General features: G+C 42.4%; 1 protein-coding gene across 1 annotated transcript in view; it reads right to left on the bottom strand.

Annotated features, from left to right (window-relative positions):
- Nucleotides 1-12,043, bottom strand: part of LOC126389473 (Kv channel-interacting protein 1) — a 63,219-nt gene extending 51,176 nt beyond the window's left edge. The window contains exons 1-2 of the mRNA XM_050043192.1: nt 11,875-12,043; nt 11,373-11,633 (exon numbers count right to left, since the gene is read on the bottom strand). Coding sequence (XP_049899149.1) covers nt 11,373-11,460 — 88 coding nt within the window. The 5' untranslated portion in view covers nt 11,461-11,633; nt 11,875-12,043. The remainder of the gene's footprint in view (nt 1-11,372; nt 11,634-11,874) is intronic.
- Nucleotides 12,044-12,563: the final 520 nt, after the last annotated feature.

The following is a 12,563-nucleotide window of genomic DNA, read 5'->3' on the forward strand; positions in this document are numbered from 1 at the left end:
TCCAGCCTATTGAGAAGGATTTTCTCCACAACTTTAGATAAGATACTGGCTAATGCAATAGGCCTGTAGTTCTCTATACTGTTTATTTTGCCTGCTTTGTTTTTGATTACAGGCACTAACAAGACAGACATGATAGAGTCAGGCAGGATTCCATGGCTTAGTAAACCTGTCAGGCAGATAGCAAGTAAGATACAAAGTTTTGTGCTTGCATATTTTAAATGTTCAGCAGTTATCTTATCAGCTCCACATGATTTATTGTCATCTAATGCTAAAATAGCAGAGTGAACCTCTTCTGAATTGATAACTATGTTCACATCTGTATCAGCAGTACCCACTTCAAATTGATTACTAAAGTTACAATTTTACTTGTGACGAATGCATTTAGGCTTCATCAGTTCTGAAAGTGGTGTTCACTTGAGTGTTACTGAACAAAACGCATAAGTAGCCTATCTAAATGTTTCTTCGCCACAGTTTATTTATTTGCAGTAATCCAGAATCCGATGAAAAAATCCCATGGCTTTTTGACAAGAGAACCAATGTAATACTAACTCCCCCACTGGCCTACAGAAAAATGGCATATCTGGGGCACTCTATAGAGCTGAAATGTTGATTAGGTGATCATTCAATCAAAGAAAATTACTTAAGTTATTTATCAAGCAAAAATGTAAAAACTGCTGACTCCACTTTCTTAAAATGAGTATTTACTGGTTTCTTAGTGCTCTCTCATTGTCTGTTAATATCTTTGGGATTTGGACTGTAATCTATAATTTATATTTTCATTGCATCAATGAATCGCAGGATCACTCTCCACACCTCAGTACAAGCTTGTTTGGATGTTACTGCCTCAGGTGCTGCTGTTTTGGTTCACTCTCACAGGCAGCTGCTTTCAGTGGACAATGCCTTAAAAACCCACATGGGGAGTAGGTCCTTGTCTATGGAAGTCGCCATGTTGCACCACCATGTTTCTACAGTATCCCAGAACAGACAAACCAAACACCAGCTGTAAATGGCAGCTCCTCCGCAGCAAAAGTGTCGGAAAACTGATTTTTTAATGTGAATCTGCTTTATTCAGTGTTTAAACTGGGTTAAATCACTGGGTGCATTTGTTTTGGAGAGGAAGAGACCTCTGCGGATAACTCATCGCATGATTAAAACTACCTGAAAGCTGGATCTTAAGTTATCAGAGAAGAATGGTGAGCACACATTAGTAGGTGCTGGGCTAACGACCCTTCTGCCAAATGCCAAACAGCGTAGAACACTGGTTTGTAACATGAAGCTGCTTTATCCAGTGTTGCAGTTTTGATAACAGGGTTTGTTTTGGAGAGGAGGAGACCTCTGTGGATAATTTGGCTCCCGGTAAAAACCTCATGACCAATGAACACTGAAAAAATCCTAACTGGAAGACGTTTAAACTGGTTGCAATCTGCAATCCTCACCACTAGATGCCACTAAATCCCACAAAATCTTACATATTAGAGCTTTAAAGCACTGCTGTTTCCAAGTAGGCTACAGCCCCGCAAAGTTTATAGCCAGTTACTGGCATGGTTGTATACTCGTAAGCACTTTGTTAAATGTAATTTTTCAATTAATGCCAAAAACAAAATGCCATTCGTCTTCACTATACTCAGATCTATCAAAACCTGGACAAATTAAACTAAAACCATGTTTTTCATACACTAATTTGGGTGTGCTGACCCCGTAACTGATTCAAAATAAGATGGCTGGTGACTTTTCTGAACTGGTGCCCACTCCTAACAGACTGATCAGTGGTAACAATGTTATATAGGAAAGACCAGGGACCTGTATGGGTGAATCTGCCCTGTTTTGAGTTTTCTTTCCATGACAACAGTCTATTTCTCTTTTCAAGGCCACGGCTGCTGTTATTCTGCCCCACAATGAATCTCTCAGGAAGATTCAGTGCTGTACGCCGCCCACTTACTTTATGTCACCTGTCAAGATGTGAAAAACTCCTCTCTGCTGTGACCATCTAACCTACTCCCTCTGGTCGATACACAGATGGCACATTTTGCAGAACTCTTTAAAAACCCAGTCAGCTCGAGGTGAACTTGCACAGGACAAAAAACAGTAAATGAGAAACACACTAACACCAAGCTGTGAAACATTCATTTTTCAGCCTGCTTTAAATATTTACTGTTTTTTTTATGTCATAAATGTTTAACAGACAGCATCACCTTTCCCGCGGGTGCTACTGTACACGATTCCTGTCACTACTATTCCTGGATGACACACCAGGGTGTTAGCTTCTCAAAAAGTGCAAATGAAAATCACATTTTTGTTTACTGCTGCTTATTTCTTTACCTAAAGTACCCGATTGGTCTCTGTGAACTGAATACAAACACCTCTATTGACTCTCCCCCTCTGTGTCCCTCGTTTCCTTCCTCCTCAGCAGATCAGAGTGATGGAAGTGTTAATTGTATGCAGCTTGGGGATTGATTACAGCATTTCAGGGGGAAGAACGGCGTCTCGTCCCCTGAGAGCCTCTTCCATATGAATTATTATGCATTATATTTTGTATTAAACATGCACTGTGTCCCCTATGGCACATTAAAAGTGATATGACAGCATTTTGGAGCCGTAGTAGAGCAGTACACACACACACACACAGGAGGTGCAGAGCACACACACACACAGGGAAAAGCACACACGCTAATATCCACATCAAAGCTTGTGTGCAGTGTGCATACTCACATACATGCAAAGAGTGCAATCATGCACATACACACACACACACACATGCTCCTTTTGTCTCCTCTCTGTTCTCATTTACTCATCCATTCTCCTTTCATTCCTTTGCCTCCCTGAATACAAAAGTGCAGCCAAGTCCCCCCGACTCAGAGAGGAGGGACCTGAAGCGAATATCTAATGAAAAAAAGGGGGGCTGCTGAATGTTTCATTAAGCACTTATGACGAACACTTCGGATCTGAGTCCGGTGAACCCTCAGCTGGAGAATCCACCTCAGTGTCCGTCATCATTCATCAACCATCAGAGGAAGAGCTGCTTCATCAGCGAGCACTTTAAGTCTCTGAATATTTAATGCTTCATTTGGTTAAGATTCAACTTCACTTTTGTTCTGATCTGCCCTGACAATGTGGGATTACAGGAATGGGGAGGAAATGAGGAGGAGGAATCAGACGCCCTCTGCTGTGCAGCATGAGAAACTCAAGAATGGAAAGTAAAGAGGCATGAGATACTGAGATTTGATTTTAAAAAAAAAAAGCAAAAAAAAAAACCTTTTTCTTGACATTTAAATAATAATTACTAAGGACTACTCAATACCCAGATATTGAGCAATATTAAAGAAATACTCCCCCCCCCCCAAATGATCATTTGTATATCAGTTACTCACTCTGGTGAATTCTTTTTCTCGCATGCCTCCATGGTGAACGAAGAATCCAAAAACTGGGAAAATTCTTGATGTATTGAAGTCATAGGGAGCAGCGCTTAACAACAGCAAAATCAAAATATCAGTTTACAAACTCTCACAACTCGTGCAGTATAATCCAAGCTTCATTTATCCAGACGTATGCTCAGAACTCCCCAAACATATGCATTTTTCACTGGAATCTTACAATTTAAAGCCTTTTTGCATACAATCCCCAGATGCACTAGTCGTCCATGTTTGTAGCTGTTTATGGAAAAATTAGATTTGGATGATGCTGCACAAGTTGTGCTAGAGCTTGTAAACAGATGTTTTGATACAGTTTTATTGTAGTTAAGTGTGGCCCCTTATGACTTCAGTTCATCAAGATTTTTTTCCTTTCATACACTGTGGGGGAATGTGAGAAAAACAAAAATGTCCTCACAAATTCAACATAACACGGAGTGAGTAATTGATACACAAATAGTCATTTAGGGAGTGAAGTATTTCTTTTAAATGTAGGACAGTGGAGTTATCTTTTGCTATTGTAAGTTCTTGCCAATGAACAGCAGCTTGCTTGTTTGCCTTTCAGTCTCCAGCTCTTCCAGCCAAGCTGGTAAACAGACAGGAAGGATGAGGATGATTAAGATTGCATGTTCCTGTTATTCCCAACACAAGAACGCTTTGAGGACTAAGACGAGTCAGCACATTTAACTTTTTTGTTTTGTTCCTCCAGGAAAGGTTCTTCTGAAGGAGGGTTGTTTCTGATGACTAAGAAACCTCTGGGGACAAATGTGGAAAAGTTTGAGTTCAGTGATTTTTTTCAACTATTTCGCCCCATGAAACAGTGCAAGGTGGTAAAACGAAGAACTGGCTGCAATACAAGTCATAAGCTACACTAATATCAGTTAGCTGGAGGCTCCCTTGCTTTACCCTGGCTGGAGAAAAGAAGGGATTCATTTGTATTTTCTATGTTTCACTGTGGATTTTCACCCAAAGACGGTTTTGTTTGCTGATAGCTGCCATCAGGTGCCCAGACCACCTTAGAGCGCACTGCTCTGCATCCAGTCAGGTTGGATTTGTATGCCAGTGGGAGGCACCTGAGGGCAGGCTGCATGGATAGGATAAGTGAAATCATGCAGGCTTTTTACAACTCTGCCTGGCTTGACAGTATGTTTACAGGGTTTTCAGACATGACAGGGAGCAGAGGAGAATTCCAGGGCTAAGGCAGAGCAGAAAGTGACAGACAGTCAGAGATGAACTAAGAGGGAAACCAAAGTGATAAAAGGGATTTGGTCTAATCAGCCTGCAGCTAGAGGAAGTGAGCAGAGCTTAAAAGAGGTTTGGAAACTCCAGATTTCAGTGAAATAGAAGCAAACAAATCAGACTTTCAGCTTGTGTGGTTGTCTTTGAGATTATTTACTGATATTTTTAGCTTTAATACACTGTTTATACTAGAGATTGACAGGAAACGGGATAAATGGCTTTGGCTACAATGAAGCAGGAAGCATCAGTGTTATATGTTAGTGCCTCAGACTGCTCAGCAGAACAACTGACAATATCTCACAACAAAACGGTGCAACAGAAAACAATGTAACATAGCCTTAAAGTTGTTGTTGGTAACTTTTATACACTGCTCAGAAAAATTAAGGAAACACTTAATTGCCACAGTCTAACACTAAGTCAGTTAAACCTTTAGGGATTTCAGTCTGTCCATTTATGAAGCACACGTGGTCATGAATCAGTTTCACTTGCTTTGGTGCAAATGACAGACAGCAGGAGCAATGGAGAGGCAAAAGCAAGACAACCCCCAAAAAGGGAATGTGTCTAGTTTTGTGTTCTGCTAGTGTCCTTGTCACTACTGGTAGCATGAGTCGGCACCTGCAGCCCAATCAGGTTGCACAGACTCCATGAGGGTGGCATGAGGGCCCAACGTCCTCCAGTGGGATCTGTGTTCACAGCCCGGCACTGCGCAGCTCGATCGGCATTTGCCAGAGAACACCAGAATTGGCATGTCCGCCACTGGTGCCCCAGTCTCTTCACAGATGAGAGCAGGTTCACACTGAGCACATGTGACAGATGACACATGTGTGAAAGAGTCTGGAGACGCCGTGGTGAATGTTATGCTGGCTGTCACATCATCCAGCATGACCAGTTTGGCGGTAGGTCAGTGATGGTCTGGGGAGGCATATCCTTGGTAAGTCGCACGAACCTCCATGTCATAGCAAACAGTACCAGGATGAAATCCTCAGAGCAATTGTCAGACCTTACACTGGTACAGTGAACCCTGGGTTCCTCCTGGTGCAGGACCTCATGTGGCCAGAGTGTGCAGGCAGTTCCTGGATGATAAAGACATTGATGCCATTGGCTGGCCTTCTCGTTCCCCTGATCTAATGAGCACCTATGGGATGTTATGTAGCCAAGTACCACCACAGAGTCTCCGATCCAGGTCTGGGAGGATCATCTTATACTTATCTTATGTATAATCATCTTCCTCATCCTCCTTCTGCATTAAATGGTCCACAGCTGACCGAAAAACAATCAGAGCCCAGGAGTCTCTTACCCAGCTGTTAATCATGTCAATCACTGCTCATCATCTGCAGTCAAACTGCCAAACTCGGCAGTGCTGATTAGGGTTTGGCTGCTGTAAAAAGTTTCAAACTGGTTTGATATTAGGCCAAACACCGGACTGGACTGATATAACCAGATTTTACCAGCAGCTGCTCCAAAGTGAAACCTAAGTGAAAAGTGTCCTTACAGCAAGCAAGCTTCCGACTATCACAATGCATTACGTAACATCAGAGCTGTCCACACTGAATCCATTAAATATTGCGCCTCTGTTACATCATGTAAACAAACCACATAAATATCAACTGTGTGCTCAAGATCAGACGAGAGACGTAACAACTTTAAAGATGGGTAAATAGCCGACTTACTCACTTCCTATGTTTGTCCTTTTAAACAATTAGAGACAAACAATTGAGACAAAATGAATCCCCGCCCACTGGTCGGAGCAACTTTCTCATTTGACAGCTAAACAGTTCACTAAAACATGTTTCTGATAACATTAGAGGCGAGAGAAAGGCAATGCAGTGACAGAATCTTGATTCATATTTGATCAGCGCTGCCAGTTGCGTCAGAGACTCCTCAGCTCTGACTGGTTGTTTTCATTCACTATCCCTACCATATTAATGCCAACAAGCCATATCTTATGTACTGTGTCCATTAACTTACTATTTACCATTAAACTTACAAAGTCTGCAACACACAGCTTCTTAATATAGAAAAATGTTCCATAATTCACCCCTTTAACTGAAATATAGTGATTTTTACATTAGTTCTGACACCTTGCTTCTCCAGCATGCATATTCCTCTCAAATCACTTTGACTTTCTCTCATTTAATTAACAGTGGGTACTCTGGTATGCAGCACGTCTGTGCCATGAATCTCAAAGAGGAAACAGGATTAGTAAGATCAGAATCAAGTACAAATCCTTGACTTTGAGTGAGCTAGTGTTTGATAGTTAAACATGACGTGTGAGCGTGTGATTTTCTGTCTGTTAACCTGTATTTTCTCAGTGCAGCCAGCAGAGGTCAATGCTGCTCTGACAGTCACTCCACACAGAGGTAAATCCTGTGAGCATACCTGTATGTGCTTTGCCTGTCAGTGCACTGAACACACAAAACCTCAGTGTTTTCTCTTTGCTTTTCATGCAGCTGATGGTGTAAAGCTCCTGTTGCTGCAGAGAGAGGAAGAATGCTTTTCTTTCCCCAGAATTTATTACTGTGGCTCTTAAACTGTCCTGAAACGCTGACTGTTAAAGGTCATCTGAAAAAGAGTCTGTAAGTTACAGTGAAGTGTTGAAAAGGCAGTCAGGCCCGTCGGCTACAGAAAAGTACTGGAACCCTGTTTGCCCTTTAATGTCAGCATCTTGCTGAAGAAAAAGATTAGGCGGAGCGTGCTAGTGAGTGGATTGATAAATAAATGCATGGATGGATGGATGGATCAATGCCTTAAAATTTGCAACTTATAATTAATCACACATTATTTCTGACAGGAAGGGTCAGTTCAGTTCAGTGTAGGACTAGATGTTGAGACTGTAAGTAGGAGTAATGGTGCCGTCTGGGGGTTTCCGAGTGCAAGCCAAAGGGTTAAGATTAGATTGATAGAAAAGTAGAAAAGAGGAGGTAGACAGAAAAGCAAGAAGGAGCCAAGGGAAGGTTGCACACTCTACCTTCCCCTACTCCCTCATTTTGATGACAGGTACTAACTAGTAATGGCAGTCATAGTTGTAGTATCTCAAAGAAAATTGAGAAAAATAAGAAAGGGTTAAAGGTCCAGTGTGTCATTGTGTTTTTGAGCCATTCATATGTACACAGGGAGCAGGTCCTTGTTTATGGAGTCCGCCATGTTGCACCGCCATGTTTCTACAGTAACCCAGAATGGACATACCAAACACTGGCTCTAGACAAGGCCATTTGTGTTTGTGCATCAACCACTGCAGTTACAGGCCCCTCCACGGAGAGCAGCATGGGAAAAACAGCGATTATTTTTTGTAAAATAAAACTGCTTTATTCAGCGTTGCCACCGGTTTAAAAATCACCAGGTCTGTTCCTGACAGCAAGAGACCTCTGCGGATAATTCAGCTCATGGTAAAAACCGCCTGAACATCTGGATCAGAAACAAGGTCAGCACACATTCAGTTATCAGAGAAAAAATGTGAGCACACACAGCAGGCACTGGGCAGGCAGCCCGTCTGGAACGTGCCAAACAGTGTAGAAGAAACAGTAAAACGGTGATTTGTAACAGGAACTGCTTGCAGTGTTTTTATCGGTTTTAATTGCCTGGTTTGTTTGTTTTGGAAAGGAGAAGACCTCTAATAATTGATTCGGCTCCCGGCACGAACCTCCTGAACAATAAAAGACTGAAGGAATCCTAATCTGGAGGAGCACCACTAAATATCTTACACACTGCTCCTTTAAAGGGGCACTCCATGAGTTTTACACATGAGGATCAGTTTACTCATCATACAGAGTACCACACAGCCTATAGGAGTGTGGAGCAGTTTAGACCAAAGATTCATGATGAGACAAGCTGAAACTTGCAACTACTTGAAACGCTCCAGTCTGCAACATTGTGAAAACCTGTCAGTTAACACCAAAGTGACAAGACGAGATGTGTATTGTCTCCATAGCAACGACTCTTTGTACTTTTGATCCCGCTTTGGGCTTTTCAGGCTTGTTTTATCGCTGAATATTTGTAGCTTCTTAAAATATGAATGAGGATAGTGACAGTGAGATCCTTGCTACAAGTGAAAAGGGCGAAAATGATAAAAAAAAAAAATCTGAGCTTCAGATGGGTGGTATTCGTAATAAATACAACACAGTGATTTAAATAACCAGCGCCATTTAATCATGCAATGAAGATTTGTGTGTGACATGCACACAGCAGCAACCCACCACCCAACACTGACACATCATGAGGACAGAGACTGTAACACTGAGAAAATTCAGGCTCAACTCGTACAAAGGGCTGTTGTCCGAGAAGGAAACGAGCGAACACACCGTCTGCCAACAGTTTGTAACTGACTTGGCCAGCTGACTTCACTACAGGCTGATTGGCTGTTGAAACAGGTCACATACCTTTCGTTTTAAAACCAGCCACTGGCGACTTGACGAGCTGAGTCGCAGGTGACATCATCAGCCAGCTTCAGTCCAGCTGAGACCAGCCAGTTCACACCACTGCAATATTCTGTCTCATTGTGAATCTTGGGTCTAAACTGGGCTTAAGAGAGTCTAATGAAAGATGCAAACAAGTTGCATCATGGGAAGTGTAGTGTGTGGGAAACGTTAGAATATCATGGCCTCTGCTGCTTCAGTTTTGACCAATATTTTTTTAATCTGTCTCTCACAAGTTCCTGTTTTTTGGTACTGCAATACTAAATCAATGGAGTACCTCTTTAAGAGAACAGCGTTCAAGCTAGATTCATTAAAGTCCTCTGTCAAGGTCCTGCACACTCCCCTCACTTTCACAGACACATTTGTGATGCAGCATTTGTATCATGTGACCGTCATCTGGAAAACTGATCCTTAGAACAACTGAATATTCAAACCCTAACCACATTAGACATCATTAGGCGCCATTAGAAAAACACGAAACCAAGAAAAAGTACATTAGATTAGACTCTCGTTCCATGCTCTCCAAATGGCTCCATGACTAACCAGTTTACAATGATCCAGTTCCTGGTGCGGACAGTCTCTGAAAGTCACTAAAAATGGACCACAGCTCTCAGTGAAACCTCAAGTTAAAGTGAAACTCAGCAAAGAAAGAGCTCAGTGTTAAATGTTTTCTATTTGCTGTTAAAGTACAACAGCAGAAGTGTGTGTAATTAGTGTTTCAGCCCTCTGTGTGCATCGGTTTGCAGAAAGAGGGCACCGGGCAGCTTCTGTTCATGCCCAGTTAAAACACCAACGTCCCAAATTGAAAAGCAGTGGGTAGTAAACACAACCCATAAAAGTACAAAATTGTAATGGCCCTTTAAGGAGCTGGGATTTGTATTTGTGTGTGTGTGTGTGTGTGTGTGTGTGTGTGTGTGTGTGTGTGTGTGTGTGTGTGTGTAGGCCATTTGCCTTTATGGCCGTGGTCTAATCTGATGTTGTTGCAGATGTAGCTCTCGCTCCCACCGGAGCTTTGAAAAACAGCAGATGTAGACCTGTGCGTTTGTGTGTTTATTGTGTGTTTCTAAGTGTGTGTGTGTGTGTGTGTGTGTTTCTAAGTGTGTGTATGTTTGGGTGTCTGATATTTTGCAGACCCGGATCTCGTCTTCCTGCAGCTCATTTCCTTATTGTCTGTGTGGGTGTTTTAATGGTCGTGTCTTAGTGCCATGTGTGTCTTTTACATATGTGTGCATGTGAGTGTTCTTGCAAGTGTGTGTGTTCTTAAGTGCTTTTAGACAAGTGTGTATTTTTATTTCTTTCTGCTGCATTATGTTCTTCTTTACTGCTGTTTCCATTTTTGACCATATTTGAGTTTTCTTCTAAGAAGTAATTTGTTACGTAACCAAACCTCAGCAGCAGCTCCTGTATAACGATGTGTGTCTGTGTGCGTGCATGTGTGTGTGTGTGTGTGTGTGTGACACACCTTGAGGGCAATTCTACCCACCGTGACTGAATGCTTGAACCATCCTCAAACACGTGTGCGAGCGTGTGTGTGTACATCTACTGTATGTGTGTGACAGACTTCTTAGATGTTTCCCATCCCTCCAGACAAAAAGTCAATGGGCTCAAAGAGCATTATACTGTAAGTGTGCATGTGTGTGTTTGTGTGTGTGCCTCCAGGGTGCTGCCGTGCTGCACAGTTTTCTAAAGCTATGTGTGTATTCCCCTGCACTGCTTTGATACTTAAAGCACCAGAATACCACTCTAATGTTGCATGCACACACAGGAAAATCACAGGACCCTCACTTATAGGCACCAAACCGTGGACGCACACACACTAAATACCAGCAAATGAATCCTAATAGTAAAACCCTCCCCTTCCTCTCATCATCCTGTGTGTATGGCTCCTCTTCCCCGTTGCCACACCGACACGTTTTATTACTCACATTCATCACAAGCGCACACACACTCTGCCCTATATCAACTTTATCTCTCCTCTCTATTAGCTGCTTACTCCCTTCATCTCTGTCTCCTTCGGTCCTCTCTCTGGAGAACATATACCGAACAGAACGAGGTCAACTGCAGACATGAGCGGAGATGAAGGAGTGTGAAGGAAAGAGTTGTGAGAACTAAAGATGAACGATGAGGTGGATTAGACTTTCACTTCTGCTTGTGTGTGACACTAATGTTAACATGAGGCCTTGACTGCTACAATACAACTGTTCACACTCAGGATGACTTTCACTGCTGGGAAGTTACTCATGTAGAGGAAGTTACATAAACAGAAATTTGCACTTGCACTCACACAAAGTAATAAAGACAAGCACTTACATACCTTTAATGAGAGTCCCTGTGATCAGTTTGTGCAGGGACAAGGCAAACTTGACAAGTCCCTGTTTGCAGCGCTTGGCACACCCCGCCATCCTGGCAGCAACCTGGGACACGGCAGGCTGAGCAGGGCCAGAGCAGGACACGTTCAAATCTGCACTCTCAGGTCGAAGTGGCAATCAATACAACTTCTGGTGGAGTGTATGAACCCAGCAGAGTGAAAGAAGCAGAGGAGAGGGCGCTCCTCTTACTGTGTTGCCCTGTCGAGCTGGAGGAAGAGAAAAAAAAGAAAGAAATGGTGATCTCCCCACTGCTTTCCCTCCCCCACTCCACCTCCACCTCCTCCTCTTCCTCCATCCCACCTCTGAATGAGTCTAAATTAGTGACTGCTTGAGCGCGAGGTGAGCATGTAGAGAGAGTGAGTAAGAGAGAGAAAGGGGAAGTGTGCGGAAGAAATAAACTCTCAGTGTCCAAGTAAGACAACCGGAGCTTGTTAGTGGTGCTCTTACAATCCAAGTTTCCAAGAAACTTCCTCCCAATCTGCAGGCAGCCTCTGGGATTGTAGTAATGAAGAAATCTCATAAGCTCTTCTATCACTTCTTCTTCTTCGTTGTCGTTTCTTCCCTCCTGCTGATCAAATATATCCTCCCTTTTAAGTGGGGGAGCTGTAATCCATTTTCAGCACCAGTGACAATGGACAGCTCCCCACAATGCAGAGCAAACACACTGCGCTCGGTCTGTTTCTCTCTCTCTCTCTCGAGGCACACGCACGTATACACACACACATACACACTCCTCCTTCAACCCCTCCCACAGTCCCTATAAGACAGAAATACTCTCCTTCAGTTGATAAAATGAGCTCTGCGTCTATTTATGACTATTTTTAATTGGCATACAACAAATTCAAACATGCTTTCTTTTTAAAATGGGATCAACATTACTGGAAATATGATAAATGTGTCTATAAAGATATGAGTAGTGTCTCTTCTGTTTGTTATTTGTGCCTGTTTTGTCTAATTTTTACTTTACCTTTTAGGGTAAAACATTACAAATGGAGGGGACTCTGATACATTATATACAAATATGAGCAAATTGATGCATAAATAAAATGAAAAAAAAAATTAAAGTGAAAGTCCTCAATTAAAACGAAGCATTGTGAGATGTAAAATCACAATTAAAATACACTCAAAGCATCCAA

This window comes from Epinephelus moara, chromosome 4, assembly GCF_006386435.1.
Source record: "Epinephelus moara isolate mb chromosome 4, YSFRI_EMoa_1.0, whole genome shotgun sequence".
NCBI lineage: Eukaryota > Metazoa > Chordata > Actinopteri > Perciformes > Serranidae > Epinephelus > Epinephelus moara.